At 44.0% G+C, this 16251-nt stretch overlaps 2 protein-coding genes across 3 annotated transcripts in view; both read left to right on the forward strand.

The window, feature by feature from the left end:
* Nucleotides 1–8218, forward strand: part of LOC115398288 (multiple epidermal growth factor-like domains protein 9) — a 38040-nt gene extending 29822 nt beyond the window's left edge. The window contains exons 5-6 of the mRNA XM_030104973.1: nucleotides 2622–2891; nucleotides 4711–8218. Coding sequence (XP_029960833.1) covers nucleotides 2622–2891; nucleotides 4711–5225 — 785 coding nt within the window. The 3' untranslated portion in view covers nucleotides 5226–8218. The remainder of the gene's footprint in view (nucleotides 1–2621; nucleotides 2892–4710) is intronic.
* Nucleotides 8219–8924: 706 nt separating this feature from the next.
* LOC115398289 (lymphotoxin-alpha-like) lies at nucleotides 8925–14014 on the forward strand. 2 transcript variants are annotated; one of them, XM_030104975.1, is made up of 5 exons: nucleotides 8925–9294; nucleotides 11430–11460; nucleotides 11540–11614; nucleotides 11816–12238; nucleotides 13159–14014. In XM_030104975.1, the coding sequence occupies exons 1-4, from the start codon at nucleotides 9013–9015 to the stop codon at nucleotides 12232–12234; spliced, it is 807 nt and encodes a 268-aa protein (XP_029960835.1). In that variant the 5' UTR covers nucleotides 8925–9012; the 3' UTR covers nucleotides 12235–12238; nucleotides 13159–14014. The 2 variants fall into 2 exon arrangements, with proteins under 2 accessions (XP_029960835.1, XP_029960834.1); XM_030104974.1 differs by having other exon boundaries at nucleotides 11816–14014.
* The last annotated feature ends 2237 nt before the right edge of the window (nucleotides 14015–16251 follow it).

Below are 16251 nucleotides of genomic sequence, written 5' to 3' on the forward strand. Positions count from 1 at the left end.
CAGCTTTTCTACTACTGTACCTGAACACATCACGGGGAAATCCAGTGTTTCAGATAAAAATGGGCCAAAAACAATAAAAAAAAAGTTTGATGTATCTCATACTAAGATTCCCACTTTCACAGTGGTGTAAATCCACAGATCATGTCCCGAAATGTCTTGTTCCTTCAGAAGCCGATGATAAATCCACCTGACAGGAACAAATTCTCTTAAGTGCTCATAATTACAGCTTCAGGTAATGGATGTGGCTTTTCTGCTCGGAGAAGACAGAAGTCATTCATGCAGTTTGTGTCATTATATCATTAAAGTAAATTATTTCTAACAACAAACTCCCGAAATGATGAAAGCCTTCGCTAATTATAGGCTAATGTCACATTTGAATCCCTTCATTGTGTTGAAATATTGTCCGTCAGTCATAAAGCGACTCTCTGACTTGTGCTTTGTGTGTGTTGTTTGGAATTTGGGCCCTGTCTAAAGGAAGACGTCGTTTTGGAAGCTCCTAATTGTCAGTGCAGCCTCGCTCCACGTGGCGCTCCGGTTACCTCCATCGGCGCTGCTTCCGCTTCATGTGCATTTTTCCTGCTGTGTCACAACCGCCCTGTCAGCCTGCAGCTCACATTACGGACGTCAGGGATCCGGGCCGGACCGAGGTCCTCAGTGCTCCTCCACTGTAAATAAGGCAGCTTTATGGAGATGTTTTCCCAGGGGTGGGGGGGGCTGTACTGCAGCTCCTGCCTCACAGGCCCCAAGGTGTCACGGTGTCGGGTTTCCAGAGGTCGCAAGAGGAAACCCACACTTGGAAACGAGGCGCACTTGTTGCCGATGAGAACAATGAGGATCGGGGCGGGGTGAAACCGCTCTGCAGCACGATGCCTGCACGTCGCTCAGAAACCAGGGAAAGGAGGTTATTTCTGCACAGCTCCTTCACAGGGGCAGCAAACCCCAAAAAACCACATGAAGACTTGGGAAATATGCAGGAAAAATACCCCACAAAATACAAATTGTAAAACTAAATTATGATATGCAGCTCCGCCCAAAAAAAGATGGAAGGGCTGAAATTTCAAGGTAACATTTGGAACACAAGTAAATTGCTCAAAAAATTATGGCTAATTAGATGGACTCAGATTTTGAATCTAATCAGATTTAGATTGAGAACATGCATAAACCAGAGGGATCACGATGTTCTACTCACTATCAAACTCTCAGAAAAAAAATTTACCCTCTAACTACAGGACTTTTATGGGTTTTTAAAGTTATGTAATTACGATGACAAATGCAATAAGGAGCATCCAATAGATCTGGAAGAACCAGTACTAAAAGAAATCCTGAGGGCATGTGCATGTGAAGGTACTGAAGGTACCATTTCAAGACTGTACAGGGGCTTCTGCCAAGGAAAAAAAAATCCCACTCCACAGATTACACGAAGAACAGATTGGAAAAAGAGGGAAACCTTGAAATAGTAAAAGATGAATGGAAATAAAAACGATTGTGAAATACAATAGAAATGTATTCATTTTCACACACGGAGGGAATTTGTAAGGGAATGTTGAATGGGTTTTTTTTTTTATTTGACCAAAGTTACTGCTGTGTGTGTGTGTGTGTGTGTGTGTGTGTGTGTGTGTGTGTGTGTGTGTGTGTGTGTGTGTATAATAAACAGTCTACGGCATGTACTTTGAAGTGGGTGTGTCTGTATATGGGAGGAGGTGTGTGTGAGTGTGTGTTTTCTGCGTTCCTAATTATGTATATTTTGATAAACATGGAAATTACAATTTTAGTGCAGTGCTAGAAATATTTAGTGCTAAAACCTAAACACATGTTGGAATGTTTAAAGGGATTTTGAGCAAATACAGAATGTGATTGTACACAATGTGGTCATATGTGACCCCTTCTGATAGTTTCCTCATAAAAAAACACCTTTTAGATGTTTTTTTCGGTGATAAATTGTATCATGTGATGATTTCTGGTTAGTTTTATACATTCCAACAGAGTTTTGTGACATTTTGTAACATTTTTGTGGTGTTTAGCTGTAATTCCCAGCGTCAGTCATCGGTTATCGTAGCCACTGGAGAACATCGCTAGACGTGGCGTGCTAACTTCACCAAACTGTTCTGAAACAAAACCACAAAACAATATGTTTTCACTTGAAACAGTCTCATATTTTCTCATAGTATTGAATATATCTGAGTGTTGAAATTCTCTTTTTGCGAATGTTCAATGACTTCCTGATAACTGCCTTGAACCGTGGTTATTACTGGAGGATGGTTTGGTGGCGGCGTGGCGGGTTAGTGTTTGGCCAGGTTGGGTTCTGGGGTCAAATCCTTCCTGAGTGAAAACCTGCAGGCTGACGATAATCAATAATGATTGTAATGACGAATAATATGTTACAAAACAAAAAAAAAAAAAAAAAAGGATGAGGGTGAGACTCACAGATTTCACTGTCACGTGGCGCCGCCTGGTGGTCAACACACGACTTCAGTGTCAGTTCAGTTTCTTTCTGAAAACAAAAAAAAACTGTATTTCCAAGAAATGCATAATAATGTTTTGATGCTGCTAATTAATGTAGTGTTATGATATTATTGGTGAATTGTTATAATAACCTGCAGTCCCTCTCCTCCCCCCTGCAGACCCCTCCGGCCCCCCGCGGTGCGACCGCTGCCTGCCCGGGTACTCGGGTCCTCACTGTGACCGCTGCAGCGCCTCCTTCTTCAGATCGTCCGGCGCCTGCGTCCCGTGCGACTGCAGCGGGAACGCGGACCCCCGGGGGCCCCCCGAGCTGTGCCACCCCGACACCGGAGACTGCCTGCGCTGCGTGGAGGGCACGGCGGGGCCGCGCTGCCAGCGCTGTGCGCCCGGGTTCACCGGAGACGCCCGGGCACACAACTGCACCCGGCCCAGTAAGTCACAGGAGAAATATAAGAATAAAAAGAGCAGGAGCAGGAGACAGTGACTCCATGAGTTCCTGGACCGTTTGATCCTGTCTGAAGACCAGGATTCTGGCCCTCAAAGCACAAAGCGAAGTGTGAAAATGTAGGTTTTATCTAATTTTCTAAAGACACAACACTGAGACCCAGAGGCGGAGCGGGTCTCAGTCCAGAGGGGGCGGAGCATTCTCGATGGGCCCTTATGATAGTAATTTTACCATTCAAATAATACCTCATCCTACCGTCAAACAACACACTAATGCTCACTTTAATTGAGCCAAGCAAACCTCTATGCCTCAGAAAGCAGAATAAAGTCACAAACCAGTTTACAAACTTGTTCTGAAGAGCAAATACACAAACGCACGCACACACGCACAAATGCAGCCTGACAGCTGTCGGTCTCGGAGCGTCCGCTGTCCATGGTGCTGAAAACTTAGATTAAAAACTCACTGGCTAAATCCGTACCATCTTTGATACAGCTTAAATATAAAATGAACACAGCTGGTCTTCAACTACACAATCTATTCAGATAGATATAGACACAGCTATCTATATATTTTGGAATTCACGTATATTAGAAAAATGAATAGACTCAGCGGTCTCTTATAGTTGAGAGCAACACAAGGCACATTCAAATAGGCAGAGGTTTAAGACCACAGCATCCTGATAAAGATAATATTTTTGAAGGTTTCACTGACTCACCAGTGGCTCCGATGTTAGGTTTTGGGTAGTACCGCTAGCGGCTAGCATAGTGTTTAGCTTACTGTTTAACTTCCCTCCAAAGAGTTCAGATCAAGTGCAAAGAAAAGCCTCGTTCATGCCGCACAGCCAATCAGCGCTGGCTTACAGCTCTGATGCATTCATGGACAGTCGTAATGTAAGAATTGGCAAATTGGAGCCCACAATATGCGTATACCTTCACGCACACACTGCACATTTTATTATAAGAATTTATTTAAGAGTAAATGTGAACACATCACATGAAACGGGGCCCTATACCTTATGGGCCCTGGGGCCACCACCCCCTTGCCCCCACTCTGGATTCGCTACATTTGAGACCAGAGCAGAGATATCATCACATCGCCATGAAGCCAGCAAACTAAGACTTCATGTTGAGATTTTGGCTATTTTTCTTTGTAATTGTTTGATTTTTGCAAAAATATTGACATTTTCATCACGTACATGCCACAGCACAGCAAAAAAAAAAAAAAAAACTTTAAAGTTGAAATAAGCACTGGAGTTGCAACTGGGCTAAATGTGTTTAACACCTCTGGTTTAGAGTTTCCACAGAAGTGGAACTGCATTTTCCTCTTTTTTCTTATGATTTATTATGCAAAGTATCCAGATTTATTTCAAAGCAGTCAGTTGTTACCATGATGATAATTTTTATTGGGTGCAAGAAAACTTGATTTCAGGAATTGTCATTCCATGTTTTGTCCACTAGGTGTCACTAGCTGATTATATAATTAACAAACTTCCTGAGGCGAGACCAGCCTCATCTGATGAACGTGCGCATTGCTTTCAGGATAGATTTATAGGATAGTAACACTTTTCCCTTCATTTTTCTCTCCAGCCGTTTGAAGCTGTAAAGTTTACTTTCAACTCATGTTTTCTGCTCCCAACTCATGAGGAACAGCGTGGAGCTCCTGACCAGTGGAGAACAGTGACAGCTGACGCTACATCTTCCGCCGCAGCTGTTATTCAATAGATTCCTCTAGAAATGTGATGATCTGCAGTGTTTCATGTCGATAAAGATCTGATGCCTCTGTTGTCGACGCCTCTCTGTCCTCAGCTTCGCGGCTCCTTCCAACACCAGCATCCTCCGCCACCACCACCCAGACCCCCAAAGCCCTCCCCTCCTCCACCACCACCATGACCTCCAGCACGGCGCGAGCCGTCCCGGCCTCCACATCTGGCGGCAACGGCAGCGCCGCCCTGACCACGGCCGCCGCCACCACGCAGGCGCTGCTGACCAGCCTGAGCAGCCCCACCGACAACACCACGGCGGCGCTCACCGAGGTCTCCTGGACGCAGTTCAACATCATCATCCTGGCCGTCATCATCCTGGTGGTGCTGCTGCTGCTGGGCTTCGTGGGCGGAGTCTACACCTACCGCGAGTACCAGAACCGCAAGCTCAACGCCCCGTTCTGGACCATCGAGCTGAAGGAGGACAACATCAGCTTCAGCAGCTACCACGACAGCATCCCCAACGCCGATGTGTCGGGCCTGCTGGAGGACGAGGCCAACGAGGTGGCGCCCAACGGCCAGCTTGCGCTCACCACGCAGGGGAACTGCTACAAGGCCTGACCCCCCGCCGCCGCCGCCGCCCCGCCCCCGCCCCCATCCTGAACCCGACCGCCGCCCATTTACAGACCAGTCAAAAGCTGCTGGAAAGTACCAAATCCAAAGCTCCGCCGCACGATCGCTGCCGCCAGCGTCCCCGAGCGTCCGCACACGCAGAGTCACCTCAGAACCCGGTCTGTCCAGTACGCTGCCGCGACCCGCAAAACACACTCACAGCGAGCGCCGGCGCAGGCGTCCTTCCACCAGTCAGGCCTCGCTTACACCACAACGTTCGGTGAAAACTCGTTCTTCGTTTCAGAGAAGTTTCACGTTTACGCGGCTGCAGTCACGATGCAGTTTTCATGTTGGGCCACGCAGAGAGCAGTGCTGTCAGCATTACCAGTGGGACGCACGCACAGACGACGAACTGTTTCCTCCGGCCGCGGACGGAGTTCCATTTCCTGTGGCTTCAAGCACCGTTGTCGTGTAAACGGACCCATAAAACGACGCAGAAGTTTTGAGTTTTCACTTGGAAAAACGTCGTGTAAAAGGGGCCTAATTCTAGTTGTTAATTACACCACAGGTGTCGGTGCAACGCCCGCAAGTTCCGTCTCCACAGACAGGCTGTGCTCTGCGGCAGTGGGCCGAAGAGCCGGTCGTTCTGTGTGGTGGAGCTCGACGAGGGATCCAAAGAGTCGAGGTGGAATCGTGCCTGGGCGGAGCCGGGACCGGGGGCGGGACCGTGGCTGTGCAGGTCCGTGCACAGAGGTCCTGGGACTCACCGGAGCCGAGCATTTCAGATATTTAAGACAAACGAACTGGACTTGTGACTGTTTAAGTTAAAAGTGGGTCACTCCTACGGTGACCTTCCAACGGAGACAATGATTGTTATTTAATGAGTTTTTATTCTGTTCTTATTTATTGGTTCATCCTCGGGAGAAATGCTGCACATGTATGACGTGGTGATTCATGGTGTTTTATCTCTACGTGCTGTCGAATGGTGACTTTTGAAATTTGAACGAATACGTATGGGGATAATGGTGCAGAATGACACGTGTGTGTGTGTGTGTGTGTGTGTGTGTGTGTGTGTGTGTGTGTGTGTGTGGGTGGGTGAGTGTGTGTGTGTGCGTTTTGTGAGATTTGTGACTCTCTACAAGGATCTGTAAATGTTTTTACAGGTTAATTTTCTTCTTCTTTATGGTTATAAATATGGGCTTTGTCACCCTCAGTTTTGACTGCCAGGCTCACACGCTTTGGGATGTGTGTGATTTATCTTTCTTGTCACCAGGTGGTTCTGAAGTGATGCTCAGTGATCATTTTTATAGCAGGGCCTGGATGGGGCCTCATCCATGGGTCTTCATCCTGGGACTGGAGTTGCTCCCTGCAGCTCGTAACCCATAAATATACACATATATGTTGTTATTATTATTTTTTTATTGTTATTCTCTACATATTTTCTCTGCCCATGGTTATGTACAAATTAGTTATGTAACAGAAAAGCCAAATTCATGTCAGAAGATTGAAATGTCCATCTAAACTAGAGGGAAATACATTTCCATACGCTGTAATTGTCTTTGCCCTTAAGCTGAAACTCAAAAACAGTGTTCATATACATATCGACTTGTAAAGACACATTCACGGATCCTTGTAGGCACATACACATTTTTTATTGCATATACACACACACATCTAAGCGCACACACAAATTTGATGATTCCTGGCATCTCTTTGCCCTCTGTGTAGACTCGCAGGTTCATTCTTTTTCTGTGTGTTTTCTCTTCGTAACACTAATTACACAGTGGTAGAATTCGGTGATTACATATATCACCAGGTCTATTTAGGACAAAACAAAATGAAAAAAAAAAAACTGCAAGTCCAAACTGAGGGCTCAAAAAACAAAAGAACTTACTGGGAAAAGGCTGTGAGTTCAGATATTTACAGGTCCTTGTAGACACATACCAAACATATTACACAAATCAGTGTGTACACAAGTGTAAGATTATACACTCATTACTCACACACTCGCACACGTGTCAGTCGTCTGCTGTAAAAGCCCCACAGATGTGTTTTCATGTATAGTTTCTGTGTTTGGAGAGAGTCGTCAAGGGGAAGGCTGCTGCTGCTGCTGCTGGTACAGACTTTATGACCTCAGTTTCCTTTTTTTTTTGTTGTTGTCATCTTTTGTTTCAGCTTCCTGCTTTCTCTTTTCTGTTTGTAAACGCGTGCCAGCTCACCTGAAGTATCTAAGAGGAGTGTTCCTGTTTGAGGAACTGTGACGGCCACTCGCGAACACTCACGGTTCTTGGCTCCGCTGCAGGGCAGTGACGCCCGACCCAGGTGGTGTTAAACGCTTATCTCACAATCAGATCTACTCATTGCTGCCTACCTCAGCAAAAAAAACAAACAAACCTGGAGACAGGGCTTGGTTCTGTGACTCACGCTAGTTCCCAGAGGTCCTCAACATAAACAGTGTCCTCATGTTGTCAGGGAAGAAAACCAGGCTTCGGAGGGATACATGCACGCACAGTCATGCTTTTATCTCTTACAGTAGAGTTGCATCAGCTCCAGCGACTGTAAAACAGAAACACTTCACATCTGATACTGTTTCCTGTCTGATTTAGGCACGCTTCTTTTTACCACGGCGAATGAGTAAAAGCTAAATATTGGAACTAACTCCTCAGGTACTGGCTCTTTCCCTAATGTGATCACTGTAAATATGATTATTATTGTTATTATTGTACAGATGAATGTGAATAGTAGCACTATAATTGTACAGGTAGAATACTGTGTGTACACTGTCACTCAGCAACGCTCCCTCTCGCTCTCCAGGGTGGGACGTCCTTTCCTTTTCTTTTTCTTTTTCTTTTTCTATTTTCATTTCTTACTCTCACTGCACTTTTGCCATAATACGCAACTTGCAGGACTCGAAGTGCACCCAGAACTCACCACGGGAGAATAAATGCGATGTAAATAAGGACGTCAGAGTGCAACTCTCAAATAAAAATGGGTTTAACTGTTGTCTGTGTGTCACATCTGTCTGAGTTTGAAGAGCTGCTGTCTCTCCAGCTGCCGGCCTCACTTTATACATGCTGGTCAACAGTTTCAACATCTGCTCAAACTTTGGATTTACTCTCATGAAGTCATTTACTTGGTTAATATTTCAGGGATCACACAGTTCAGTTTCATCTGGAGTGGTAAAATAGAGCCACAATAACCTTTAATTTTAAAGGGTTTTTTTTTCTTGTTGAGGCTCAAAGAGGATGTAATGAAATGTTCGCATTATTAATATTATTGTTCATCTACTGCACAGGCAGAACACCAGTGTTGGAACAGTCTCCAAAACTTGAATTTTCCTTGACTCTGAGCACCATGTGATTTGAAATAGAAATGCAAAATGAAAAAAGTTTTCTTTTTTTCACTTGTAAACACACAAGAAATTAGTTGAAAATCAATGTTTTCTTTAATTACTTTTGCTCGTTCGTTTTTCAATTCCCTTGGTGTTTTGGTGGCTCATATTTGAGCCTCCTGTAGGCCAGTTTTGGGCCCGCGGGCACTATGTTTGTGTAAGTGAGACTGAACTAGAAGTGAAATTCCTTTGTCGGTGAAGGCGCCTGCCATGAATGAATAAGTAAATCAATCAATAAATGTCAGTTTCATCCTGCTGCGGTTAGAGGCGGGGAGCAGCGGCAGGAGCAGCAGGAGCACACCTCCGGAGAGGAGGGGAAGTCCCGGGCTGTGTCAAACCTCGAAACTGTCCGAAGAGACAGCAGGACACTTCACGTGGGCGAGTCGAGCCTATAAATGACAGGAGATGTCCGACTGGAGCCAAAAGCGACTGATCCGAGAGGAAGGAGCTGGCATGGAAGCAGACTACCGCTACGACTGCTGCGACTCCAGCTGCAGCTGGAATGGAGGGGGAGCGGCGGCGGGGCGCCACCGGGAGCACGCGGTGGCTCCCCGGCGGAGAGAGACGCGCCTGCTGCGGATGGCTCAGCTGCTCGTGGTCGGCCTGCTGCTGCTGACGGCCGGGTCCCTGGCTTTACTCTTCATGGTGGGACTGCAGGGACGATGCGCGCGGACAGAGGATCAGCAGGTGGGTGCCATGACACCGGCTCGGCTCGGTCCTCCGACGCGCGCCTCGCGAGGAATTCGGCTCGAATTGAAAATTCCCCAAAAGACATCAACGCCTTGTCAAAGCGGGTCAACGCTTTCGGTCCCTCCACATTAATCTGCCACTTTCTCCCGCTTCCCGAGCGGCTTCGCGATTCTGCACAGCAACGCGCGCGTGACCGCAGGTCAAAGTTTCGCTGCGGGATTCCAGCGCGCGCTGCGTCACCGCGGGGCCTTTGAAGTATGCCGCCAGCAAGGCGCAATCACTGCATCCAAACTCCCTTTTTCACTTTCTTCTCTATCCTCTCCGGCTGCACCCGTGATCCTCCGCTGCCGCCACTAAACTAGTCTTTTCACGTTCCATGTTTTTACAGCCGTGCTGGCATTTAACTGCTTTTTACTCAGTGCACTGTTATCTGGTTTTTTTCCACGCAATTAAAACGTAACTGTACTTTTGTAACTATTAACTTTCTTGACTGACCAGAGAAAATCCACAGTTGATCATTAATTGATGAAAAGAATTGCAATGAAAGTGTCAAAAAGTAACTTTTAAAAAAGTACTCCATATCTTTGTATTTTTTGCAATTATTTTTTTTTTTCTTAAAGTACTTGGAATCGATTATATTCAATATATTCGATTATACAATGGGCTCTGGGGCCCGTGAGGCTCAGAGACTCTTCTTTTGTGTCTCCCTGAAGCTTTCAGTAAATGATACCATAGAAACATTTTATTAGTTTTAATTTCAACTACACAACAATGGGAACATATGCTAAAATGACTAGAATTTATTAAACTGAAAAGCTTAAAAATATTTTGGAAAAGAAATGAAATAATTAAAGTGGCTAAACGTCCTTCCTTCCTGTGGCCATAAGACTTCCGAATCTCCCTGTTAACAGCGTTTGCTGGGTTTTTGTTGATTTAATCTTTTCAGTTCTGCATTTGTCACAGTACTGTACACTTTGATATTTAATTTTTATCCTCCCTTATTTGATGTTCAACTTTGTATCTATGCTGTTTGGATCGCTGCTGGAAGAAATAATGAAGTTTTCCTATTCTAAATGTGAAAAAAATACTGAAAAAGAAGGATGAAGCTGATTTAAAAAAAAATGTGCAAAAACAGGAACCATATTGAAATGTTTGCCATCCTGAGTTGTTATAAGAGCCTCTTAAAAACAGTTTTTGTACTTGTTTCAAAACCACTGTACATGTGAAACTTGGGAAGCCTCGTATTCAAGGTTGGACGTGTTTTGTGGCTCTGGGTAAATTTGATTTGGTAGAAATATCTCATCAGTGGTCCCTTTGGTCATGAAGGTCACAGACCCCCACTCCAACACAGTCAAAAAGCAGCCATGACTTTGTGTGATTTTAACAAAAAGTACTTTAACTGAAGTATTTTTAGCTGTACTGTTACTTGTAATTGAGTCCCTCCCAGGTGGTGTGACAGAAGTTATGATCCTTTTATTTGTTTATGTAATTTACAGTTAGAAGTAACTGATGCCTGAGTAGCTTCAGTGAAAAATGCGTCATACTTTTACTTGAGTATCTTTAGTCACACTACTTGTAATTCAGCACGAAGAAATCTTTTTTTTTTTTCAGAAAACTACATTAATTCATATCTTATTTAAGTTATTTGTAACAAAAGCTCAATGCTGAAATGAGTGTACATATATCTGAAAATATTACATAAAAAGTTTTTTTTTAATCCAGTTTTAGGGAAAAAAGTGGAATCTGAAAGTAAAAGTAAAGCTCGACCTCGAGTTAAAGACTGTATATCCGAGTGTGTGTGTGTGTGTGTCAGTGACATGTTAGAGTCACAGATGTTTATACATTCACTGGATGATTAATGCCGGAGAACAGAGTGTGTGAAGAAAACCCGTCCAGGAGCAGGAGGAACATGTCAGAAAGAATGTAAAAACAAAGCTCATTAAAAAAAACTGAAATGTACAACTGATGGAATGAGATGTAAATACACACTCAAACAACACAAGGCGCAGAAAAAAATGTACATGGCGTAACACTTATTCATAAATAGGAAGAGTCTGTTCAAATCCTTCAGTAAATGTACTTGCTCCATGCGGAGAGGAGACGAATAACCAGCTCCGTGTGTTTCCTCGCAGGTGAAGAAGCAGCTGGACAGCACTTCACTGGGTAAATTTCTTCCTCGGTGATGTTTCCTCAAAGCGGTCGATAGTCTGCAAACACTCATGTTTTCCGGTCTGTGTTGCAGACATCGGCGGCAAACCAGAAATGTCCAAACTTGAAGGTGACAATGTGGGGAAGAAGCCCAGTGCCTTGTTGACAGGTACACACACACACACACACACACACACACACACACACACACACACACACACACAGGGTGGCACCTGCCATTCTTTCACTGTACATTTAATGACTTGTCTATAATGAAACCCTTTTGTTTTTTTATGTCTGCTGTTTTGAACATGTCTGAATGACGGCGCACCACGAGCGTTCCTGCTCTCACTCTTGTGCTTCTTCCTAGCTCCTGTCAAGAGGAGTATTCACGGGAATCGTCTAAACTGGGAGAACGAAAAAGGCGACGCCTTCTGCAGAGGAGGTTTCAACTGCTCCAATTGGGAGCTGGTGGTGCCCAAGAAGGGGATCTACCGAGTCTTCCTGCAGGTCACCTGGCGCCAGCCCGAGTGTGCTGGCAACGAGCTGCTCTTCAAAGTCGAGGTGATCGTGTTCAGCGACACCTACCGCCAAGACAGAGTGGTCCTGTCCATGTTCGACACGGTGACCTGCAGGACCTACCTGACCAAATCCCTCTTCGGATCCAAGTTTTTGAAACTGACCCCGAACAGCCGGCTTCACGTCAACTCCACCTTCCCAAGTCTGATCACCAGCAGTGAGCACGAGGTGTTCTTCGGGGCAGAGCTCACCGATGAATCTCCTCAGTAATCAGGTGGGAAACCCAACCTAACTGAGTGGAATCAACTCCATGAAGATACTTTAGATTCTTTAGGGTTTCCTTGTCACGGTTAGCGCTCGTGAAGAGGACGCACGCACTGCTGAATCTTCAGCTGTCAGACGAGACTTGACTAATGGAATCAGTGGTCTCCGGTCTCCGCCATGTTTGCTCTGCTTCATCCAGCTTTATCTCAGACTCCTAAAGAAAAGGTCGAAGGGGCAGAGAAATCCAACGAGGCCGTAGCAGTGGTGCAGTTAGCAAGCTTCGCTTCTGTTTGGGACAGAAGGCATCATGTTTTCAGTGCGTGTGCAGTGAGAGCCAAAGCAGACGGGGTTAGTGTGGAGACCTCCGAGAGCATGCAGGGTCAGTGTTCTAAAGAAAACGTGGTCTGTATAAGTACGATTTGAAGTGCTAAATATTGGGGGAAAGCAATTTGAGTGAAGTGAATTCCATTCATAAAGCCCATGAATAGACGCTCCAGATATCAGTCCCTTCCAGCCTCTTTTCTATGGAGGCTCTACAGATTGCCTCCAAACAAAAAGGACAGAAATGTAAAGTTGTTGGCAGAACAGGGTCGTTTCCTGCAGTTAGCAGCTATAACAAATGAAAGCTTTACTCAATACAAAAGTATTTAAAGCAGAGACTGTCAGCCTCCCGAGCTGGTTCCACAGGAGCCTGATAGCTGAAGGCTCTGCCTCCTGTTCAGCTTTTAGAGAACCTAGGAACCTCCAGCAGACCAGCACTCTGAGAACCACGCGTTGTCCTGAATAATATGGAACTAACAACCCTTTAAGTAATGTATGAGGCTGTTTTTTTCAGGGCCTCATAGGTTAAAAGAATGACTTTAAATTCTGTTGTAGATTGAACAGAGAACCGATGCTGACTGACTGTCTGATCTCTCTGCGTCTCCACAGCAGCCTCTCGGCTCCACTGATCATGCCACTGCTCTGAGCTTCATTTTCCAGTTCAAGACACAGAAGCTTGCCTATAAATGACTAGGGTTTCATTCTTCACAATATTTAAATATCAGGGTTTGGTTTGGCACCCTTTCGAGATTTTTCTCATCCAACTTAAACATTATCTGAAACCTACCAGGAGATCTGTCCTTCACCAGATCACGTCTATAATAGGAATAAGTGGTTTGTATTTACCTAATGTCTCAGCCAGCGCTGAGTTCGATAAGACGGGTGTGTGTGCAGTTACTGACAGTGTGGACAGTTAAAGCCTTCCCACACTCACACACTGCCACTGCAGTGAAGCTTCTTAGCGTCCTCCTGACAGTGTTGAGCTACTTTCACCTCGCAGTGAAGCTTCATTATGGACATGTGACCGGATAAGATGCTGTAGTCCTGTTTCCATGATCGTAATGAAGACAGCTCAGTCTCACAGGATCTGTGTCCAGAATGCAAAAGGGTTTCCATGTTGGGACATGTTGGGACATGTTGGGACATGTCCTGATTAGAGTGTAAGTGCAAAAGATTTAAAAGAGGAATAGAAGCACTTAGACAAACACCATGCACACTCAGGATTTCTCCTCGCTTGGATTGTTTAATGGAATCATTTCTTTTTATTGTATTTGCATGCATGATGGTACTGTATCAATATGCTGTTAAACAAGCGTAAAAATGTGACCAGATTATTTGATTAATTGCTTGCTGGATCTTTTTTTTCTTCTCTCTCTTTAATTTACTGCCGCAGGCATTATGTTTTAAATTCATAAAAAATTCATATTATGTTTTAAATGTAATTTGATTTCCAAAATAAAGTCACTCTAATGATCCTTGGCTTCTTTCTTGAGCAGCAACGTCACAATCACAGTTGTTAGAAGTTACAGTAGGAATCTGACTACATATGTTTAGCTGTCGTCAGGACAACAATGAAAGGAGATCCCAGTGTTAGATACCATCCAACGCTAATACACACATAAATATACTTGGTTTTCTTTCAAAAGACGTTAATTTGAGTGGTGTGGATGCTGAATTCTTCCTCACATGGACAGAGGGATGTGATGTTATATGAGATAAGATTACCAAGCGATCTGAGTCTGCAGGACAGCAGCTCTGTGTCTGTGACACACAGGTTCAGTGAAGGCCAAAGGCCACCAGCCAGCTCAGTCATTGAAAAGCTCAGACGAGTGGTCATGTTGTCATCTTTCAGTTTCTTCATAGCACTAGTTCCACTTTTCACCAGAATAACAAAGACATTCAGTCCAAGCTCAAAAGGTGTGAATGAAAAAAGTCACGTCAGAGTTTGGGTTTTTTCCATTGTCACTTTTTAATAACAGTCCTCCAGCACTGATATATAATAATACATGAGTGTACGTCACACTCCGTCACTGGAGTTTACACAATTAGAGGGAGTCTTTAGTATTTTGTAAAATCCAAAAAACACAATATATTTACTACTTTACCATAAAATAGAATGGAATAGACTTTATTTATCTCACCACAGAGAAATTTAGTCACAGAGGCTGGTGGAACACAGGGCGGTGCAAAAAGTGAAGAAAGGTGCAAATAAAGAATAAGAATAAATAATAGTGCAAATCTTAATAAGAACAATAATAGAAATCTAAAAAAGAAAATATCTAACTTTATGTACAACATAAATCTTAAAATATAACAAGAACTATAAGACATACAAATATGTTTTCAGTGCAGCAGAATGAGTGGTGCAATAAAGTGTCCGTGGTTGTTTATGGGAGGTTATAAAGTAACAAAGATTGCAGGATATCATAATGTCCAGGGTCACTGCACATACTCTACACAGTGGAGTTGTACAGTCTAGCAGCGGTGGGGATGAAGGACCTGCGGTAGCGCTCTTTCCTGCACTGAGGGTTTCTAGTCACCTGATGCGCCCTGTTGTTCCAGGATCACAGTCATCAGTTAGACTTACAGTGAGGTGCCCTGATTGTACGGTTACTTAACGCCTGCGGTGAGTGTGTCATCATCAGCATGAATCACGCCACCGCGGTTTTCCTTCCTCTTCTGTAATCCACCACTTCTGGGTGTGGAGAGATCTATCTCTTCAAGAGGAAGCTGAGCAAAAAGCATGAATGAAAACATATTGGTCAGATGTTTTTTAATCAGTTTAAACTTTAAGTATCATCTAGATCTCTCCAAAATGTGGCTTTTGTGATACGAGAGTATGATAATTGAGCTGCCTTTCTAAAGGCATCCAGGCAGGAGACAGAGTTTCCTGGTTTCCATGTGTGGCAGATAACAGCAGTATTTACTCTTGTTTTTGGCTTGACTGGGCTTTTCAGGTAATGTTGAACCATGCTGAGTGATCAGTGAATTGAAGAAGAATCAAGTTAATGGCTGAATACCAAAACCTTCTGTCTACGATTAACAAAAAGTCAATTAGAAAATAAAGATGTTGACAGATAGAGATGTTGAAATTTCCAAGAAAACTGATTTTTTTTTTTCTTCGTACAACACAACTCAGGGTGAGTTTGTAAAAACATGTGGAATGCAGCAGTGTTTTTTGACATTTCACCAAAATGAAAAATGTTTTCAAAACTTTTAAATTAAAAGATGAGTTTGGGCTGAATGTGTCGCCTGAACTGTGTGTTTGACACACCTGCTCGACGGTGACCATGGCTGTGAATGTATGTGGTTTTTCATCTCTGGTTCTCCTCCGTGATGGACCGGTGCCTGTTCTCGGATCAGCTCCAGACACTCTACAGTTCTACATTAGATAGATCTATACATACAATCGTCATGCAGTCTTGTTTATTTTAACATAACATCAAGCTGTATTAGTCCCACATCTGAAAAATCCATGATATGACGACTCAAAGGTCAACAGATATAAAACGGACAATAAAAGCACACAACAATTTATGAGAGAAGGCAGACTGTCCAGTCACACTGAATACACCTTCTACTATTATGCAGCATGATACAACATTTTGTTGTTGTTGTTTTTTAAGAAAACCTTACATTTGCAATGAAAAGGGAGTCCTAACAAATAACCAACAGCATTAACTCTCTGTAGCATAGGCATCA

The sequence above is a fragment of the Salarias fasciatus genome, chromosome 12 (assembly GCF_902148845.1).
Source record: "Salarias fasciatus chromosome 12, fSalaFa1.1, whole genome shotgun sequence".
Lineage (NCBI taxonomy): Eukaryota > Metazoa > Chordata > Actinopteri > Blenniiformes > Blenniidae > Salarias > Salarias fasciatus.